The sequence below is a fragment of the Equus caballus genome, chromosome 1, assembly GCF_041296265.1.
Source record: "Equus caballus isolate H_3958 breed thoroughbred chromosome 1, TB-T2T, whole genome shotgun sequence".
In the NCBI taxonomy this organism is placed as follows: domain Eukaryota; kingdom Metazoa; phylum Chordata; class Mammalia; order Perissodactyla; family Equidae; genus Equus; species Equus caballus.
In genome coordinates this window covers 91,305,196-91,326,483 of record NC_091684.1, presented here as the reverse complement: position 1 = coordinate 91,326,483, position 21,288 = coordinate 91,305,196, and the positions used below count along the sequence as shown (strand labels likewise).

At 48.6% G+C, this 21,288-nt stretch overlaps 1 protein-coding gene across 2 annotated transcripts in view; it reads left to right on the top strand.

The window, feature by feature from the left end:
• Nucleotides 1–21,288, top strand: part of TRIM67 (tripartite motif containing 67) — a 53,899-nt gene that overhangs the window by 17,545 nt on the left and 15,066 nt on the right. Inside the window, exons 2-6 of one of the 2 annotated variants that reach the window (XM_001915264.5) lie at nt 14,449–14,544; nt 16,163–16,285; nt 17,287–17,397; nt 18,542–18,701; nt 21,115–21,260. In XM_001915264.5, coding sequence (XP_001915299.1) covers nt 14,449–14,544; nt 16,163–16,285; nt 17,287–17,397; nt 18,542–18,701; nt 21,115–21,260 — 636 coding nt within the window. The remainder of the gene's footprint in view (nt 1–14,448; nt 14,545–16,162; nt 16,286–17,286; nt 17,398–18,541; nt 18,702–21,114; nt 21,261–21,288) is intronic. The other variant, XM_023647720.2, reaches the window with a different exon arrangement.

Genomic DNA, 21,288 nt, shown 5'->3' with positions numbered 1-21,288 from the left:
AGACCTAGCACCGCTCATCATCAAGCCATGCTGAGGCGGCGTCCCACACAGCACAACCAGAATATACAACTGTGTACTGTGGTGCTTTGGGGAGAAGAAGGAAAGAAAAAAAAAAAGATTGGCAATGGATATTAGCTCAGGTGCCAATCTGAAAAAAAAAGAAAAGAAAAATCACCAGATCACACACATAATAAGAGTTGTAACAGTAGTTATATGTATATATTTACCTTAATAGTGGTTTTATATATATATATATGTATACATCTTATTAGTGGTTATTTACATATATAATGACCTCAATAGAGGTTATGTAATTACCTTAATAGTGGTTATATACATATATAAGCCACTGATATACGTATAATTTTTAAATAAAATTTTTAATGAACTCTTCTTATATGTGCTTTTTGGTATAATGGTCTTCTTTCCACTGAATAATCTATCATGGAGATTGTTCTGTGTCAATAAATACAGAAATACATCGTCGTTTTAATGGATGCTGAGTATTCAGTTATGTGGATAAAGTATCCTCCATTTAATCCCTATTCCTGAACATTTAGATTGTGCACAAATTTTTACTGTTTTTAAAAAATGCAGCGACCCCTCTTGTATATATACATCTTTACGTGCTTATCCTATTATTCCCTTTAGGATAAAGTCCTATCCAAACATTAAAACACTTTGGGGACTTATTTCTTTCCTCTCGCTGAATGTATCAAGCCAGGATCTTGTCTTAGAGAAGCAGTGTGCCTGTCTTCCTTTCCTGCTCCTTCTCTCAAATACCCTCCTGCCTTAAGTCGTTCTGGGGGCTCCTGTCAAGTCTGTCGCATTGATGTCAGCAGCATGGAGGGGGAGGAAGAAGTCAATGGTAGAAGGAGGGTTGGATGACCCAGAAGGAAGAAAAGAAGGCATCTGTTGTAATATGTTATTTGATTTTAATTGTCACAGCTAAGAAGTAGGTACTATAGGGGCCAGCCCCGTGGCCAAGTGATTAAGTTCATGCGCTCCGCTCCAGCGGCCCAGGGTTCGCAGGTTTAGATCCTGGGCGTGGGCATATGCTCATCAAGCCATGCTGTGGCAGCATCCCACATAGAAGAACTAGAATGACCCACAACTAGGATATACAGCTATATACTGGAGCTTTGGGGAAGAAAAAAAAAAGAGGATGATTGATAGCAGATGTTAGCTCAGGAGCAATCCTCCTCACCAAAAAGCATTAAAAAAGGAAATTAAAAAAAGAAGTAGGTACTAGAATCTCCAATATATAGATTCCATGGGAGGGTCAAGACTTGCCCAAGAGCACATGACTAGTAAAGAAAAGCTAAAGTCGACCTGACTCCAGACCATGTTGTTAGATTTTATTATTTGTTAAATATTTTCTGCTCTCCTAGGAGAGTTATTCCTCTTACCCCATCGATATAAGGCTGCGCTGTGTAACTTGCTTGGGCCGGTGAAATGAGAGTGGAAGTGATGTGTGCCACCTCCCAGAAGAAGCTTTAAGAGCCATGGGTATTTGGACTGGAGCTCCTTTTCCTCTGCGATGAGGCTAGGATGTCCCAAATGTGGGATGCTCCTTCACCCTGGATCCTGAAATGAAGAGGACAAGAAATAGAGCTATCGGTGACCTGCAATGGGCATTCAATGTGAGCAGGAAGTAAATCTTGATTGTTGGAAGTTTCTGAGTTGTGGGGGAGTGTTTGTTCCTGCAGCATAACTGGCTTAAGCTGTCTGATACAACCACACTCTTTTCCTATTTCACTATTTTGCCTCTCTCTTCTGAGCTTTGCCCTGGTTATTGGTCAAAATATTTCTATCTTTTCCTCTGGTTGCAGAAGAATGAAGAAACGCTTTTTAATTCTAGCAGTGTCCTCTACTAGACCCATATTTACATTTCTTTTTAGACTTGCTTTAAAAAATGTTCTTGACTTTTTTCCATGATCCCCTGAACTCTAGAGAGATAGGCGTTCCCTGTCACACATACAACTCCTGGAATAGGGTATGCGTCCAGAGGTGACTGAAGACTATCTTTTTGATTACTTGAATTTCCTTTGAACTTATTTTCTCTATCCTGAGCCTTTTTCTGGATAGTTGCATTTTGCTTAAAATCCATTTATTCTGCCATGGTAGAAACATAAATCTAGCAGTTTCTGAGCAAGCATAAAAGTGATAGTTTGAGATATTCAGTGTACCTCACAAGTATGTGTTGCTTATAATATCTCTACATGGTGAGTGACAAATGAGGGCCATATAATGCTTTTTTACGGTAAGTTCTCCCAAAGTGTAAGAAGTGAAATTGCATGACCATTCCAATATCATATTACATGTCAGATGCAAAAATAAAATAAAGCTCTCGTCCTTGCTTCTGATCCTTGGTTCATTTTATAAGCTTCCCTGTCATGTTGTCCAACAAAAAATAACTAATTCACTTACTCAACAAATACTTGCTGACTATACACTAGCAGCTCATACAAAGGTAAAACAAATAGGGTCTCCATCCTCTAAGACCAAGCAACTTAGCAGAAGAAAAAGTGACTGTGTGATGAGAGTATAATATAACGAGGTGTGGGATGGCACAGGGCCCAGAAAAGGAGCGTGTCACAGACGGGAGGGGAGTGGAGAGGGAGGGACACTTGAGCTGGGTTTTGAATGATGACTGTGGGTGCTGGCCAAGCAAGGGGAAGGTCACATCAGGCAGATGAACAACAAATGCAAAGGCATCGAGGCGTGGAGCAGCTAAGGCGGTTTGGGTCTTGAAGGTGGTACCAGCTGCTATCCTTGCCTGTCAACCTCAACAGGAACTGACAAACCCAAGTCTCAGGGGGGTGTGAATTTTCCAATTATTCTGGGTCTGCTTCCTGCACATGTTGAGCTCTTGAGGGTCATTTGGCACTAACTGACCCCCTTATCAGAATGAGAATCAACCATGTGCCCATGGGTATATCCAATGATCGGAAGCCAGTTCCTGGTGAGATCGCCCATCGGGCCTGCCTCTTCCTATTTTTGATCTCAGCATTAAGTCCTGGCCAAGGAATTTGGGTTGGTGGCTCTGACATATCAATATTGGTAGCTTGGAGATCCCTGTTGACAAGCCGGACTACTCCTTCTGTGTGCCTCAGGGCTGGAGCTCACAGAGAACTCCTAAGCTGTCAGCATTTGGGGAGTCAGTCTAAAGCTGAGTCGTGATTGGGAAGGAGAAGAGCCCACTTGCCATCACCATCACGGAGAGACTGAATTTACTGAGGTGAGGCATGAATCACTAATGATGGCATAGCTATCTTCGTGTTTCTTTAACCTCCAAACCACTAAAGCAGTTAGAGTTCTTCGTCCCAAGCAAAAGGATTCTAGTGAACTTGAATCAAAGAGAATTTACTGGAAGAATGATACTTTTTTCTAAGCACTAAGAGAATCAGTGGAAGATCTGAGAGCCAGGTTTGAAATTATAACAACAGCAGCACATACACCGCACTGAGCGTGTGCCAGGTTCTGTCCTCAGCACTTTGGATGTGCAAACTCACTTCATCCCACAATAACACCATTAGAGCCCTGATGCCAATATCCCCCTTTTCCTGGTTGAGGAAAACAGGGCCTGGAAGAGATTAAATGATGCGCCCGGGCTCACAGAGCGTGTGAACCTGAATTTGAACCATGTTCCAGTTCCAAAGGCTCTCGCCAGTGCTAAGAAGCAGGATCTACAGGAATGATCTTATAGCAGGAGTCTGGCCAGGGAACTATGAAACAAATGCCCGTCTTTCTAGGTCTCTTTGTCCCTTTGCTCAGTTTTGAATTCCGAGGAGCTGCCCTCCTGCTGGCCTAGATCAGGGCCTGCACCTGCCCCTGGTTGGGGTGAAAGCAGTGGTATATGGGCTGATTTCAGGCCCACCAGACTATACCCAGTGAGGAAAGGGAAATTTCTCAAGGCAAAATTGGGATACCGTTATGAAGGATGACTGGAAGGTCAGCAGCAGGCAAACAGCAGCCCCTGCGGGTCTCGTTACACTGGGGTCTCATTACACACAGAACCACCATCAGGAGAGTGCCAGCCCCCGAACCCAGGGCTTTCCACGCACACTCTCATTTAAACCTTGAGACAACCCTTTGGGGTGTGTATCATTACCCCCATTTCACACGTGAGGACACAAAGTCTCAGAGAGGGTAAGAAACTTGGTCACATCAAACCAGGGTTTCAGTTCAGGCGCTCAGAGTCCAGCTCTAGGGTCGCTGGGGGTACACTCGCCAGGGCTTCAGAGCGCGTGGCCAGCAGGTCGGGGAGGGTCAGTTATTCTGCTCTCAGAGCCTGCGTTAGTGTGGAGCTGAACTGTGACCTGGGCTTCTGGGGAGCGGAGCACCTCAGTCACCACCTCCTGTCTACCACTAGAGTGACTGGCTCAGTGGAAAATGTCTGTCGGTGGGAAATTCAGAGTCAAGCCCACCAACACGTAGTTATACTGCATCCATTCCTGGCCGCTCGCCACTGTTGTCAGGATTCGCATGGCCTTTATCTGAAACCTCTCTGTAAGAAGAGCTTTCCCATCCCCGGGACCACCTTCCGTTCTACTACCTGCTTCGGAGGGGTCTGAGGAAAGAAAAGGAAGGAAAGTCAGGAGAATGCCTGGCTCTATTTTTTCTCATCCGAAGTGGGGGAGAATCTAAAATCGCCCAAAGGAGTGAGCTCAGGAGCTCCCACCAGGGCAGGCCCCTCTGGGATGAGCGACAGGGCAGGCTGGGGAGGTGGGGCCGCAACAGGAGTGAGGCATCGGAGCCCTTAGAAACAGATGCCATCTTCAGTCGTGCCCCTGAGACACCCTGGCCAAGGGGGCCAAGATGCTTTCCTGCTTTTCTGCTGCCCCAGAGCACATGGCACTGAATTCAGCCAATTCAGGAAACATTACTGAGCGCCTGTTCTGTGCAGGCACTGTGGTGGGCACACGAGGATGAATTAACTTCTCATTCTGAAAGTCCTGGTCAGGTGAGGGACACAGGCAAGCAGACAAGTAACTAGACCATGAGACAGATGGTGGTTAGGGCTAAGAATTGGGGGTAAGCAAGAGGCCAAGGGAGCACAGGGGAGCAGGGACCCCACCAACTCACAGAGTCTGGGCAGACTTCATGGAAGAGGGGAAATGTGAGCTGAACTTGGGCATGCTGAGCTAGCACTCCTAATGGACATTGAAAGTGGAAGTGACAGCTGGGACAAAGGCTCACAAAGAGGGGAAGAAGCAAGGGGGAGTGGATCTGCTGGAAGGTAGGTGCTTCGGGTGCAAATTACCCCAGGCAGGGAGAAGGTACAGATCCTCCTGAGCAGATCACATGCCTCCCTCGTCTGGAGGCGGCCGACAGATGTTTGTTGAATGAATAAACCCGTGAATGGTTGAAGGTCTTGACATCCAGGCTGAGGAATTTCAATTTTGCTCTGCATGAGCCACAGGAGAGAAGACCTTGAGCCCTAAGGGCCAGAAGGAGAGACATTCTGGCCAAGAGAGACTTTCTTACTGAAGGAGGAGCGCATTTCCAGTCAAAACAGAGCAGATCGGGACTTCAGCGAACCTCCTACTTCAAGCCCTTGTGTGTTAGTTTGCTGGGGCTGCCATACCAAAGTACCGCAAACTAAGTGGCTTAAAACAATAGAAATGTGTTCTCTCATAGTTCCAGAGGCCAGAAGTCCGAGATCAAGGTGTCACAAGGCCACATTCCCTCTGAAGTCTCTAGAGAAGGATCTGTTCCAGGCCTCTCTCCTAGCTTCTGGTAGCTCCTTGGCTTGCAGCCGCGTAACTCAAATCTTCACATGGCAGCCTCTCTCTGTGTGTGTCTGTCTCCCTGTCCAAATTTCCCCCTTTTTATAAGGACAACAGTCATATTACATTAGGGCCCAGCCTATTGACCTCATTTTAACTTGAGTACCTCTGTAAAGACCCTGTCTCCAAATAAGGTCACATTTTGAGGTACTAGGGTTTGGTCTCCAACGTATCTTTTTGGGCAGACACAAATCAACCCATAAGACCTCCCCGTGATGCTGATCCAGAGTGCAGACTTGAGTTGAGAAGGAGAAGTACCTTGACCACATGAAAATGCGAACCAGCCTTTCCTGGCTCAGTGCTCCGAGGCCTGAGATGAAAGCTCGGGTGATAGGAAGGTGCTGCTCTGGCCATTTGGATGGCTTCTATCTCCTGCAGAGGCCTGTTCTGCCGACACAGTCCCATGACATACGTGTCTTCTTAATCAGCAAGGCTGGCAGGGATGTTAGTCTTAACAAGCACATGAATCTTGACCAGAAGACCAACCTAATAATGGAAAACTCAAGAGCTGCCCAGGCAAGTGACAAGGCCAGGAGGTCACCCCTGTGATAGTTGCTCCTGTCCTAGGTCCTCATCTCTTACACGGCAGGAGGGAGCACTTAAGAAGATGCAATGCATGGAAAAAATCTGCCTCCATTGGGTCCGACTCCCTAAGCGAGGTGTAGGATTTACCCTGGGGACAGTGGGGAAGCCACCTGCTTAGGTGGAAGGTGAGTGCATCTTACTAGTGCTAAGGCCTCTCTCAGGAGGCTGCTTGGAAGTCCATTTCTCTGTTTATCTGGGAGTCCCAGCCTTTTAATTTTCTTAAGTGAGTCCTCCACATTTCTCTCTTATTATTGCTGTCCTGTCAAAAGATTAAGACATTTCTAACTCTTTCTAGGGATTATCATCAGCCACAAATTTAGAAAACCAACACCTTGTTACTGAATGGAGGATGAAAAGGTGGGAGAAATCCCCATGGTCGTTGTAACCCATTTCACAACTTTCTCCTCTGTGGCTAGTGAGGATGCCAAAATCTCGGTGTATATTCAGCTCCCCTTTCAATGTGCGCCCCATCTCTACTGTCTCCTGAGGGGGGTGTCAAGCTGCAGGAGGCGGTGTGGGAAAGGCAGGCCCCAAAGCAGGGAGATGGGACGCCAGCTCCCTCTGAGCAGGGCTGAGCGCAGAGGGCTCCTGGTGGCACTTCCCCATGGAGACAGATGGAGGGGGGTGCCTGGTTAGGCTGAGGGGCAGGAAGTCTAGTCTTAGGGATAGCAGAGGGAACCGTTGGGAGAGCCCTTCACAGATAAAAGCAAATCCTCTCTTCGTTTTCTCTCCTAGAGTGTGGCTGCCAGCATGTCCTTCCCCCACCTCTCCATTCTCGCCTCACACACGGTCCCAGTGTAATAATGTGATACTGTGATTTATAATAAATATATACTTGGTCTTCGTCCCAGTTCTTGGCACAGAGCTCTTAAAATCCTAGGAATTTCCTGAGTGAAATTCCTGCTGACACCTTGATTTTAGCCCCTTAAGACTTATTTTGGCTTTCTGGCCTCCAGAAGTGTGAGAGAATCAACCAGCGTTGTTGTAGGCCACCACGTTTGCAGTAATTTGTTACAGCAGAAACAGGAAATCGCATGCTATAAGAACCCACAGCGGGGGGAATTGAATGAGGCTGAGGAGTCAATGAGGGGTAGATCCTCTCTATTCTCTTATTTTGCATCAGCCCGGGGTGGGGGCAGTAAGGAGGATGGGGTCTTCATCCATCACCAATTCTTGTGTTGACAGAGTCCTGGCTGCAGCCTCCACCTAGAGTTTGTGGGGTTGGAGGCAGCTTTGATGTCAGAACAGAGCGCTGGAGAGCCCCATTCGAAGCCCACCTCTCCTCCTTAGTGCTCAATGGCCAGAAACACCGGGGGCCAGTGGGACCGGGGCTGATCCTCTGAGCTGTTTTACTCAGGGAACCCCCTCAAATCTGGGTCACACTCAGTGGAGAGAGAGGCTGCCTGGGTCACCCTGGATCCTAATCCTTCCACCACAGCCCCTTTCTGCCTCTGGCGGGGAGAGGGATCCCCTGAGCCTGTGACCCACAGTCTAACACAGAAGAGTCCTGCCACCCAACAGTGCTCCCCTCACGGCAAATACTAACCTGATCTGCCCCTAGGTGACTTCTACCCAAGGGCCCACCCCTGTCCACTTGGCCCTTTACCATCAGTCTTTCACACCATGGAGCAAAGTCTCCATGACCTGGCCCCTTGGAGGTGGGGGCTGGATCCTGGGAGCCAACTGGGCATGGAAAATCCTATGGGGTTGGGGAATCTCGGAGGTCTGGCTACCACCACCTCATACAGATCTGTACCAGCTGCCCTCTCAGCACCAAGCGTGGGTCCTGTCCTCTCCCTGCTCCCAGGGCCTCCACGCGCCTGCCTCGCCTGTCTCCCGTCCCTGTGAGCTGTCCCCAGGAGTGGAGTGCTGCTCTGCTTTCCAGTCTCCAGCTCTGTCACCACATCTGCTTCCAGAGAAAGAGCAACCAAGGCTCACCATGCGTCTCCCAGCCTCAACTTAGGCTGACCACTAGGGCAGGTGTATTTATTTTGGTTACTGGGCTCTTGGAGCCTATGGCTGGAGTGGCTGGAGGTCAGAGAAGCCTGGAAAACAAAGCCGCTATCTGCCAGCTGGAGAGGGGGCCGCTGCGGGCAGGGATTTTCCAGCTGTGGCAGGTTGCTTAGGAAAGGGAGAGCACAGGACTGGGTGGAGGAGCCCTCCAGTCTTCGAGCAGAGGCAGGGAACGGGAGGATGTCAGAAGTCCCATCTAGTATGACCACACTGGGGACGGACCAGTGGTGGCAGTTAACTAGAAATAGTTAACACTCAGAAGTTGTGACAAGCATTTTAGTCCTGTCTCAAGCAACAGGGTAAGGTCAGACTGCCAGTGCCCATAACATATGGGGCTCTGTGCCCTAGAAACGGTGGTTTCAGAGTGGCCACATGGCCATTTTAATTACGCCCAGTGTGTGAGAAGATTGAGATTTGGATAGCTCGGGGGATGCTAGTCGGACAAAATCTAGAACAAAGTCGATTCACTGACATGGATATTTATGGAGCACATTCTAGGCGTGAGGCACTGTGCTGCCCACACAGTGATGCACAGGACAAGCTTGCAGGGCCCCGGGGGGCTGGGGTCGGCCAATAGGATGGGAAAGTTGATGTGTCTCCCCTGAGCCTGTCTCAAAGACAGTGAGATGTGTCCTAGAAGGAGTTCAAAGGGCATCGTCCATCTGGAGATGGTAGGAAAGTTTCAGGAGGAGGTGGCATTTGGGAAGGGTCTTCGCAGACAGATGGGCTATTAACAGGCAACAGCAGGCAAAGCAGGAGGAGGAGAACATATGAGGCAGAGGGGACTACAGGAGCCAAGGCAGGAGGAGGAAAACCCAGGGGCAGTGGAGTCCATTTTGACCGAAGAGTGGAAACCATGTGGACATCGCTGGAAGGTGAGCTGGAGAGGTGGCAGCACAGAGAGTTGTGGACACTGAGCTGTAGGGCTGGACCCAGATTGAGTGGGGAGTGGAGCACACTGGTGAGTGGGGAAATGACACAGTCAGAGCAGTTTGAGAGAGAATGGTCAGGAATTTATTTGGATATGCAGGACTCAGATTTCTGCAGTGACATTTAAGTGGTGATTTTCATCAAGTAACTCAACATTGCCCCCCTCAATGCATGCGGCCAGCATTGAACCCCAAACTCTACCCTACACTCCAGTTGACAGGGGCTGAGAGTTCTATCGGGGGCTTCATCTTTTCTCATTTAGCAGTGGGGTCCACAGTGCCAAAGGGAAGGATTCGCTAGCTCTTGTGAAAAATGTTCTCCACACATTGGTAGATGGCATGAGCTACGGTCAAACACTTAGACATTGCAATAACATGGATCTTATTCCTCCCCCTGACTTCAAGCCTATGGACAGTGGTTTCCTTGAGAGGGGCACCTAGTTTCTAGGCCTTTTAAATTCACATAAGAATAGCCTCTAATTAGCTGTATGATCTTGGGCAATTTCACAGAAAGACACATTTAATGAGCATCTGCTGTGTGTCAGGCATGCTACCTGCACTTTTGTACATTAAACCATTTAATAGTAATATGCTAATGCATTTGTATGCTCCTGTACTGTCAAATTTTACTGCAAGCTCAGTTTCATTGTGGGTAAAATGAGAGGTTGGACCGAACCATGTCTAGATCCTTAATGTCTAATCTTCTGCACTTCTCTCGGGTGATCCTGATATAAGAGAGCAAGGACCAAGTTTAAAAGGAGGAAATTGAGGGGCCCCTCCACAGAGACCATAGCAAACACAAATTATCTCTGAGGCTATATGAAACGAAAATATAAACAGGTCCCAGTTGGGTACTTTACGTAAATTCATGTCTCAGTTCATTTGGGCTGCTATAGTAGAATACCAAAGACTGAGTGGCTTAAACTACAGAGATTTATTTGTCCCAGCTCTGGAGGCTGGAAGTCCAAGATCAAGGTGCTGGCCGACTCAGTTCTTAGTGAGGGCTCTCTTCCTGCCTTGCAGACGGCCACCTCCTCGCAGTGTCCTCACGTGGCGTTTCCTCTGTGTGTGTGCGAGGGGAGAGAGAGAACAAGATCTCCCTCATGTCTCTTCTTATCAGGGCCTAATGTCACTATGGGAGCTCCACTCTCATGACCTAATCACCTCCCAAAGGGTTCATCTCCAAATACCATCACATTGGGGGTTAAGACTTCAACATATGGATTTTGGGGGCGCACAAACATTCAGTCCAACAATTTATATATGATAGACCCAAAGGATTTCCAGAGTGCTTGGGTTATGTGACTAAGCATAATAGTTAGAACTCTTATGAGAGACGGATTACAATTATCATTCCCATGCTACAGGGATGACGCTATACAACAAAGAGATGAAGTATCTTCCCAAGTCTCCCGGCTAATGAGTGATGGGATTTGCACCCTACTAGCCCAAAGTCCTCATGCTCAATGCATTATAATGCACTGTAACACCATGCAGAATGGGAGGGTAGGGCAGAAAACTGCCCTGTGTACCTAGAAGCTACTCCTCAGGGCTACCAGGGAAGATGTGATTCTGGGCCAGGCAGGTAGTTTGTTCAACTCAGCATGGAAATTCTTTTAAGCTATTTCTCTAAACTCAGAGACTCTACAGGAATGTAATTATAACTTTAAAGCAATAGGAAGACATAAAATGCAACTTTTGATTCAAGTTAAAGTCCATCTAGTCATTTAAAAGAATTGATCTTCTGCCTGGATATTTCCTTTCTTTCCAAGAGTTTAGTATAATCAATATCCACAGAGACAAAACGATCCTTTCTCATTTCTCAGAGTGCAGGCTCTTCTCTCAGATGAGAAAGGGATAATTTTCAGCATCTTCTGCTAACACTTCAAACAGTCCCTGTGGAAAAGAAGATTCCCGTGCCTTACAAAACTGAAGCAACATACAGGATACTGTAAACCCCCAATACACTACCAAGAAATAAACCTCTTGTCACTTGAGAAACCATTTCTACCTTCACCCTACAAACCTTTGCTCCTTTTCCACTAGAAGAACCAGGTCCAGTTTCCACAATGCTGTCTCCTGGGCAAGGAGAGGTGACTGGTGGCCATTTCATACAGGAAGCATCTGGGGTTGAGAAAAGTACAAGGGCATGCTTGTGGGGGACATCTCTTCGTAGTGGCCAACCTCCCACCACCGTCCGGAGCTCTTTCACGAAGACCAGCAGACCAGGGCTAAGCCCTTACACAAGTGAAATGGCTGTGAAATGGTTTGCACTGGGCATTGAGAAGAAGCAGAGGGAAAGATCAGGTGGCAGGTCTGGTGGGCCCAGAAGCAGTGTCTACTGAGCCTTGAGATTATTTCCCTTTCAGCAAGGTATTTGCCTAAGGTCACTGGTCTCCTTCAAAATCGCTCTGTTCTTGGGCTCCTTGCCAAGCTCCATGGTCTACTTGCCAAGCAGGAAGGAGGTCAACAGGCTCCGGGGAGGGCTGGGACAGAGCCGTGCTGGCTCTCAGTGTGGGTGGAGGTTGGAGGACCCTCACTAACGTGGCCTCTCAGGGCTTCTCGGCAGCAAAGGGTACTGTCAGTGGTGATGGGTCTAATGCAATCTGTCCTGTCTTGGCATGCACCTCTAGCCAAGCAGTCACTTTGCTTTTCAGTCAGCCATGGAGCAGTTTTTGAGTCTCTACTTTGTGCCAGCACCACTGGCTAGAAATACAGACAAAAGGCAACGTCCCCACCATCAAGGACTATATAGATTAGTGGGAGGCAGGCCCCTCCTTGGGGAGGGACTGGTGCAGCCCCAGGGGGCCCCATGTGGCAGAAAGGAAGATGCTACCCTTTTCTGGACACTGAGGAACTTCAATTTGAAAATCCCTGTTGCTAAAGATACCCCCCATGGCCTATGAATGATGCTGACATCTCAGTCTCCTTCCACAGGCAGTTATCCGGGGGTAGGCTGAGTGGTCCTAGGACCTGGACCCCTCTAAGGATGGGTGCAAAGACCTGCGTTGTCCAGAATAGTAGCCACTGGCCACATGTGGTGGTTGAAACTTAAACTAAATAAAATTAAAAATCCAGCTCTTCCGTTACATTAGCCACCTTTCAAGTGCTCGGTAGCCACATAAGGGTGCCATATTGGAGAGAGCAGACGTAGGACACTTCTGTCATTCCCGTGAGTTCCATCGGATATTCTTCTTGCATAGATTATTGCAATAGAGAGTGGCACACCCTAGGAGAGCTCTGGAGCTGGGGGGGGGCCTAAATCAGCTGTGGGGTGGTGGGATGGTGAAGCCAATGGAGAAAGGAAAATCTTTGCCAAGGAGCTGCATCTTAGCTGAGCCACAGTCTGAGGCTCGCAGCTGTCTCCAGGCAGGACGGAACCCAAATCTTACCTTGTCTTCACCATTGTTGCTGCTCCCCGGGCCTGAGGCCCCTTCCTTCTCTTTCCACATGTCTCCCTTTGTCTTCTCGTCCACTCCATAGCTTCGTTCGCCATTTCTTCGGAGATTTTCAGCTGAGGCTGTGTTTGTACAGTCCAGCAGATCTCAAACTGAATCAGAACCCCCTGGAGGGCTTGTTAAAAGACAGATTCCTGGGCTTCACCTCCAGTTTCTGATCAGTAGGCCTGGAGCGGAGAGAACTTTCATGTCTAACAAATTGCCGGGGGACGCTGATACTGCTGATGTAGGGACCACCTTTGAGAACCATTGGTATGATCTAAAGAATCACATTCTTTGATTCATTCATTCATTAAATATTCATTTTATTAATTTATTAACATTTATTAATCTATTAATAAAATTTATAAATTAATTAATTTAAAGCATTAAATATGCTGCCATGTGCCAGGTGCTCTTCCTGGGTGTGAAGAAACCAGGCAAGATCCCTGTTCCAGGGAGCTTCATTTTAGGGAGGGGAAATAGGCAATAAACAAAGCTATGTCAGGTAGTAATGAACGTTGTAAAGAAGAATAAAGCAGGGGGAGGGGAGAGGGCTATTACTTTTTTTTTTTTTTTTTGCTGAGGAAGATTTTCCCTGAGCTAACGTCTGTGCCAGTCTTCCTTTATTTTGGATGTGGGACACCTGCCACAGCATGGCTTGATGTGCAGTGTGTAGGTCCACACCCAGGATCTGAACCCACGAACTCTGGGCTGCTGAAGCAGAGTGTGCCAACTTAACTGCTACACCACTGGGCCAGCCCCAAGAGGGCTATTTTATAGGTTCATCAGGAAAGGCCTCACTGACAAGGCGACATTTGAGAAAAGACCTAAAGAAAAGAAAGGGAGCAGAGCATGACCCTGGCCTTTCTGACTCCATTTTGCTCCATCCTCAGCTTTTTAATTTGAAAAATGAGAGTCATGTTAAACTCAAGGTCTAGGTTTTTAGACAAATTTGATTGTGTGTACATACATTTCACTAAAAATAAGAATGATGGTAAAGGCCATAGATTTGATCGATCCCAGCTTGCAGTTCCACCTTTGGGTCCCAGCAGCTGAGGCTCCCTCTGGGCCTCCTCTGTCCATACCCCTCTCCACAGGGTGGAGTCTGTAGGGCTCAGAGGAGGACACCAGGAGCCTGTATCCCCCTTCTAGAAGATGCCTTAGGATTCCCAGTTCTAAATATGGCTCCAGCTCATTTCCAGGGCCTGCAGGCCTCTTCCCTGCCCATCCCCCCCAGGCCCATCTGCATAGGGGCGGGGTGGGTGGAGCTTGGCCTAGGACCTAGGATGTCCATCCGTAAGCATCTGAGTGTCCTACTAATGGGGGATGGAGCTGTAGGAGAAGGGGCTGGACTGGGCCAACGGCTCTATTTATCTTCTTGTCCTGGGTTCTACAAAGATCAGAGGCAGGCCTGTCAGCCTGAACCAATTAGCTGAATGCTCCTTACCTCTATCCAGCTTTGGGGTCCAGATAGAAGAGAGTAGGTCAATCAATACTTATCAACCATTGCTGGAGAAATAAGCCTATGTTGTAGAGACCATGAGTCAATAGTGGTCTCTTTATAAGTAAGGACAGCTTATGGGTGGGATCGGTTCTATCCCTTCTTATAAACACAAGCCTGTATGATGGAGTGCAAACTGTGTGCCTTTAACATCTAATTTTCCTTTTCAATCTGTGATATCTTCCTAGGCACAGCTGTCTCAGGCCTTAAATGGAGTTTCCGATAAGGCAAAAGAAGCAAAGGAATTTCTGGTTCAGCTGAAGAACATTCTGCAGCAGATCCAGGTGAGCACAGCCCCAGCGTGGGGAGGTTGAGTCAGTGCACGAAGTACATGAAAAGTATCAGGAAGAAAGGAAAAGTCTCTTGGCGAGCATCTTGTCAGTGATGAACACGAGAAGATTGGCTTGTCCTACTGCACAGCCTCAGATGTTGCATACCCCACACACTCAGTCCATTGACACCCGTGTGACACCTGATACGGGAAAGGGATTTCACATGAACTCAGTCAGAGAGAACTGTAGAAAGAGAGCTGGAGAGACGGACTACAGCACTCTGCATGGTCAGGTGGTCCTATGCGGTGTCTGTGTATGGTGATTTTGTTCCCTTGTCATCAATACATCAAAATATAAACGCATCATTTCTTAAATAAATGTATTACTGAGCACCCGTGCATGTCACATACTGAGCCCGACAGATCAATAAGGCATAGGCTGCGGCCGCAGGAGCTTTGTCTGTAGGGGAGGAACTGTGTACACGTGTGCTCCACATGGGTGTGCAGGCGTGGAGGAACCGTTCCTACAGAAGATGAACCCGTATGGTATTCCAGTGTCTGGATGAGGACACTGTATTCTGAATCAGCCCATAAAAGTTGTCCTTCCTGATAAGTTAAAGTTCAGAATCAGCCACAAGGCATTTTAAGTCATGTTTCTGATGTTTCAGAGACACAAGATGTATTGGTTCAGTTATAACAAAGTACGATTGAGTGGTTCAAACTGCAGAAATTTATTTCCTCACCATTCTGGAGGCTGGAAGTTCAAGATCAAGGTGTTGGCAGGTTTGGTTTCTTCTGAGGCCTCTCTCCTTGGCTTGCAGATGACCGCCCTCTTGCTGTGTCCTCACCTGGTCATCCCTCTGTGTGTGTCTATGTCTCAATCTCCTCTTCTTATAAGGACGCCAGCCATATCAGATCAGGGCCACCCTAACGACCTCATTTCAACTTAATCACCTCTTTAAAGACTCTATCTCCAGATACAGTCCCATTCTGAGGTCCTGGGGTTAGGACGTCAACATATGAATTTCAGGGATGGGAGGAGGCACAATTCAGCCCATAACAGGAGGTCTGAATCCACGCTGATCTTAGAGACCTAGAAGGAATCTTTTTTAGAACTGAGAAAGACAGACCCTACAGCAAGAGCACTGTTTCATTCATTTTGCTGTTTTCTGACTATAAAAAGCAAAAGTAGATGTCACAGAAATTTTGGAAAGTAGAGAATAACAGACAGAACTAAGAAAAAGTTCACCAACGTCTCACCAAAGGAGGTGACCACCTCACCATTTTGACACATTGTTCCATCACTTCAGACACACACACACACACACAATATGTGTGGGACTATGCTGTACACAACTTGTAGCCTACTTTTTAAAATTTTTTACAGTCACTCATGAGCATTTCCCATGACATTGAAAACTCTGTGAACAAGGTCTGAATGACTCTGGAATCTTCGCCCATGTAGATGTGCCGAGATTCACGGCACCCCTCCCCTAATTCATATTTACACAGTTTCCAATTTAATAGCGTTACGGCTAACTCTGGGATGAGCTTCTCTGAAATCCTTCTTTGTCTCCAGCACTTGCCAGATTTCAGCATGGCTTCTCCCTAAAGCTCTCTGCTTCCCCCAGGAAAATGGACTGGACTATGAAGCCTGCCTGGTGGCTCAGTGTGACGCGCTGGTCGATGCTCTAACGCGGCAGAAAGCCAAGCTGCTCACCAAGGTTACTAAAGAGAGGGAGCACAAGTTGAAGGTAGGTACCCGCAGGACTGACGCCCTCAGTCCCCATCACAGCCTCCACACCCAGCACACAGAGGAGCACACAGTAGGCAGTGGGTCAGTATTAGTTCAGTGAATGAATGAATGAAAGAGCGAATGCGGCAAAGAAGGGATGGGCAAGCTGCTTTGGGCCTACTTACACTCAACACCCATGCTCTCCCTCCAAAGCTGGAGTCAGATGCTCTGAATTCTGCTATTTTCAAGTCAGAAGTCCTCCCTCCCCCATCTTCTCTAAGTTCCTGTTGTCTGTCTGAGGGACTCCTCCTGTCCTCATTTTTCAGAGCAGAAGTGACCAGTGATGGTGACAAGGCCTTGCTCTCTGAGGTCTCCAGCTCTGTCTGCTCCTTCAGGCTCTCTCTGATGTCTTGTGCACTCAATAGTCAGCAATAATGATGTGACCAATTTCCACCATGGGCAGGGGGGTTTCCCTCACATGACACTGGGCTCGTAGTCCAGACAGGGAACCCTGCATTGACAAAGGACTGCTTCATTGTCCAGGGCACTCAATCTATTTTATAGACATTTCCCAACGAGTCGAAAAATATTACTATCAAGGAAAGAAGGAATGAGTGTGTGTGTGTGGGGGGGGGGGGTGGTCCATGGTTTACAAGCAAAGCACCTGAGTCCATCGAGTTATCCACAACCAGCCAACCAGTAAGAAGGGAGACAGAAGTTGGTCATTGGTCATATGGAGAGTTTCAGATTACGCACTTTCTCTGCTTTACTATCCAGAGTCGAGGAAGTTTGCTCTGTTGGTGTCGTGGCCCTGCTTGTTGGGAAGTGGGTCCATTTTATTCCCCAGTAAGGAGGGCACATGGAACTCAGGAGCAGAGCAGTGAGAGGAGAGGGTGCCAAGTGGTCCACACAATGCTGCCTCTTCCAGGGCTTTCTCTGTGCTGTTTCTCTGACCCTCGCTGCCTCCTGGCTGCTCTTCTCTGACAATGAGGTGATTACTAGGGATTCTTTTCATCACAGATGGTTTGGGACCAGATCAATCACTGCACGTTGAAGCTGCGCCAGTCAACAGGGCTGATGGAGTACTGCCTGGAGGTGATCAAGGAGAACGACCCCTCCGGGTTCCTACAGGTGAGCCCACTCCCAGAGGCCTCTAGGCAGGCTCGGCTTCCTTCCTTCAACTCCACTGCCACTCCCCAAGCTAGCCGAAGTTTTAGGAAGGTCCTTTCCAGTAGCTTGGAGTCGAGTAGATTCTCCTTTGCTCAGTGACTCCAGAAGACCTAGGTTCTCATCTTGACTCTGCCTCTCACTAGCTGTGAACCTGGCTCTGTGTCATCGTTAAACAAGGAGGTCAGACGTCATACTCTCTAGGACCAAAATGCCACGTATTTATGCTTTGACTTCTGGAGGCCCCAATTCAACATTTCCCCCACAAGTGGGAAAGGATAATCTTTGCCAAATAAGCTGGAAAGATCACCCCGGAAGAAGTGAGTTAGCAGAATCCACATGGCCCATTAGCTCCATGTGCAGAGTCCTGTGGGCCTAGACAAAGGATCACTGCCTGCAGAGCCAGTGAAGCCTTGCTGGGTGCCCCTCCAGCAGCCAGGCGGACGCGGGGTCACGAGCATCTCTCAGGAACACGGCAGTGATACAGACGGGAGCTCAGTCCTCCACGTGTGGGGAAATGATGAGTCTCCTTGATTAGTCCCAAAAAAGGGTAGATGGGATCATGGCTCTACAGAGACACATGTAAATGTCCGAACGAGCAGGCCTTTCCAGCAAAGGAGAGCAGAGCTGTGGGGGTGACACAGTGAGAGTTTGGAGCAGAAGCTTGAACAGCCTGGAGGACACACACCAGGGGGAGGGAGCTTCAGAATTCTGGGGCTACAGGGAATGCCTTCTTCAGCCCCTGGACAAGCCACTAGTATGTTTCACTTTGCAAAGTAGATCCAGCGAAAGAGGTATAATGAATGAAGAATGATTTTGTCTATTTTATAAAGTATCATTTGCTTCACAAACAGGATTAGTCTAATTTCTTTCAATAGCAAATGCTTCTTTCCATTTCACATGATGCACTATTAAAATAGGATTTAAACAGTAGAACGCATTGCTACCTGCCCAGGGTCATACTGGCGGAGGTCGTTGCATGTCCTCTGCGTCACAGCCTCTCCCTGTCCCTGAGCCCACAGAGATGAAGACCCTACCCATTCCTCCCCACTGGCAGTGCGCTTTTTCCTTTGCAAATCGAAACCCTAAACTCTGTGCTCCCTTTAAGATCTCGGATGCCCTGATCAAGCGTGTCCAGGTGTCTCAGGAGCAGTGGGTCAAAGGCGCCCTGGAGCCCAAAGTGTCTGCAGAGTTTGAGCTGACGTTGGACAGCGAGCCGCTGCTGCAGGCCATCCACCAGCTGGACTTCATTCAGATGAAATGTAGGGGTGAGCCGCGGTTGGCCCAGTTCAGTCAGGGCTGCTTCTTCTCAGAGTGCAAGAGGCATCCACTCTGAGGGGGCAGCTTAGTGCCGTTGGGAGACTTGTGATACTTGGCGTGAGGCAGAGCGGGAGGGGAGGGATGCTGAAGTCACAGACCTGGGTTCAAGTCCCAGCTCAGCCACCCACTAGCTGGGTGACCTAGGGCGGGTAGCACCCCAGTCTGAGCCCGTCTTCCCATTTGTAAAAGAGGATCATTTGTTCATTCAGAGACACTGATTGAGTGTCAGCCACGTGCCAGGCAATATTCTAGGTGCTCAGGACACAGGCGTAAACAAGTCTACAAACTCCCTCACGAGATTGAGTTGATATTTTAGAGAGGCAAATAGACAACACATCAACAAATCTATAACATGATGTCTGACAGTGGCAGGTGCTATAAGAAGGTGCTTTTCGGGAAAGGGGCAGTGGTGGATGCACGAGGGGTATTTCGAGGTGAGGAGGAGGACAGAGATGCAATATAGGGGAAGAACATTCCAGGTGGCAGAGGGATGGCAAGTGCAAAGGCCCTGAGGCCGGAATAAGTTTTCTGTGCTTCAAGAAGGTCAGAGGTGAGAGCAGAATGAACAAGGTGGAGGATAGTAGGAGATGAGTTCTGAGAGCCATGGGTGTCACAGGCTGAGGGTTAAGTAAAGTTTGCATAAGTTGTCCTAAAATTGCAAGTGACAGCCAGAAATCAGAGTCTCGTTCTAAACGCTGCCTCTCCAGAGACATCAGGGGTACATTCAGGAGAGCCAACAAAGCTATTTGGGTTTTTTTAACCAAAATATCAAAGGACTCAGTGCCACACCTACAGAATCTGTGAACTCAGGAAATCCTTACCTGCAAAATATGTAGCCATTTTTAAACCAAAGAAAAGACAAGTCTCTTGCACACCTCTGTGCTCACTCCCACCCTCAGTTTGCACCTTGGGGGTTAAGAGTCAGGGGTGGTTTAGAAATGCCACCCACCCTAGGAGTAATGCGAGGAGGTGCTGAGGGGCAGTAGGAACTCTGTGCTGTGGGGGTGGGAGAGGGTGGAAGTGAGGGGTGGCTCTAGAAAGCGGGGTGTGGAAGGAGGAGGCTCCAGACGGGGTCGGGTAGTGGAATTCACAGAGGAAGCAGGAGCCTGAACAGCAGAGCCCAGAGACGAAGAGAGGACTCCTACACACTAGTAAACTGAGGCCCCCCGGACTCAGGCTCCACCCAGCCAGCCCTGAGACCAAGTCTGTAATCAAGACTGGGGTTGCACTCAACTAAACCATCAGCTGAAACCTGAAGACGGTGCCCCAATTTTTGGAGCTAAACTGAAATCTGTAGTTTTTACAAAACTGATGTTGCAATTTTCCCTTTAAAAAATGTCAGTGTGGGGGCCGGCCCGGTGGCGCAGCGGTTAAGTTCGCACGTTCCGCTTCTCGGCGGCCCGGGGTTCGCTGGTTCGGATCCCGGGTGCGGACATGGCACTGATTGGCAGCCATGCTGTGGTAGGCGACCCACGTATAAACTAGAGGAAGATGGGCACGGATGTTAGCTCAGAGCCAGGCTTCCTCAGCAAAAAGAGGAGGACTGGCAGTAGTTAGCTGAGAGCTAATCTTCCTCCAAAAAAAAAAAAAAACAAAAACAAACAAACAAACAAAAAATGTCAGTGTGGACTATATTTCTTTCTAAAATCTCTTGAACCTGAACACAACTAGAAAATAAAAACATTCTCCCAATCTCACTTTAATAGAACTTACGATACATTTGATTCAAATCCCTAATTCCATGGGTTGAGTCTCTGAAACCCTAAGCTTGCCTGTCCTTTCTGAAAGTAGTTCCCTGGGCCTTTAAAATGCTCCCAGGCAAAGGTTTAAATGTGCCTTTGTATTTTGCACACACACCCTCTCCCCCCAGCACCATTCCAGGCCCAGGGTGAGCTGCAGGCTGGCCCGGCAGAGGGGGTCCGTATAGGCCTGTGCTGTGGCTAGGAGGCACATCCAATGTGGCTCTGTCAGATGCTTATGAGTTAAACAGACCTGAGAGTCAAAACCAGAGGTTCTCAGTGGGCGTGAGGAGGAGGACAGCCCTTCTTTCGGGGTACAGACTCAGAGGAGTGAGGCGTCCGCCATGCCTCTCGCACCCCAGACTCCAGGACATCCTCTGGGGTGAGAAGTACACTGTCACCTCCCCTCACTTGCCTCCGCTGCAGCCTGCCTGTAGACCGAGACTCCCAGGGCTGAGGTGAGCATAGGCGAGGCTCAGAGAGACCCCAGGGTGGCCAGTGAGAGAATTCAGCCCCCTTTCTTTCTGGGGGTCAGGGGCCCCAGAGATGGGGGAGGGGTCCAGGGGTGTGCCAGTGCCCTGTGGAGGTGTTGTGCACTGAACCCCGCCGGTCCCTGTCACAGTGCCGCCCGTCCCCCTACTGCAGCTGGAGAAGTGCTGCACCCGCAACAACAGTGTCACGCTGGCCTGGAGGATGCCACCCTTCACCCACAGCCCCGTGGACGGCTACATCCTGGAGCTGGACGACGGCGACGGGGGGCAGTTCCGGGTGAGGCCCTGCTGCTTGTTTTGGGGGG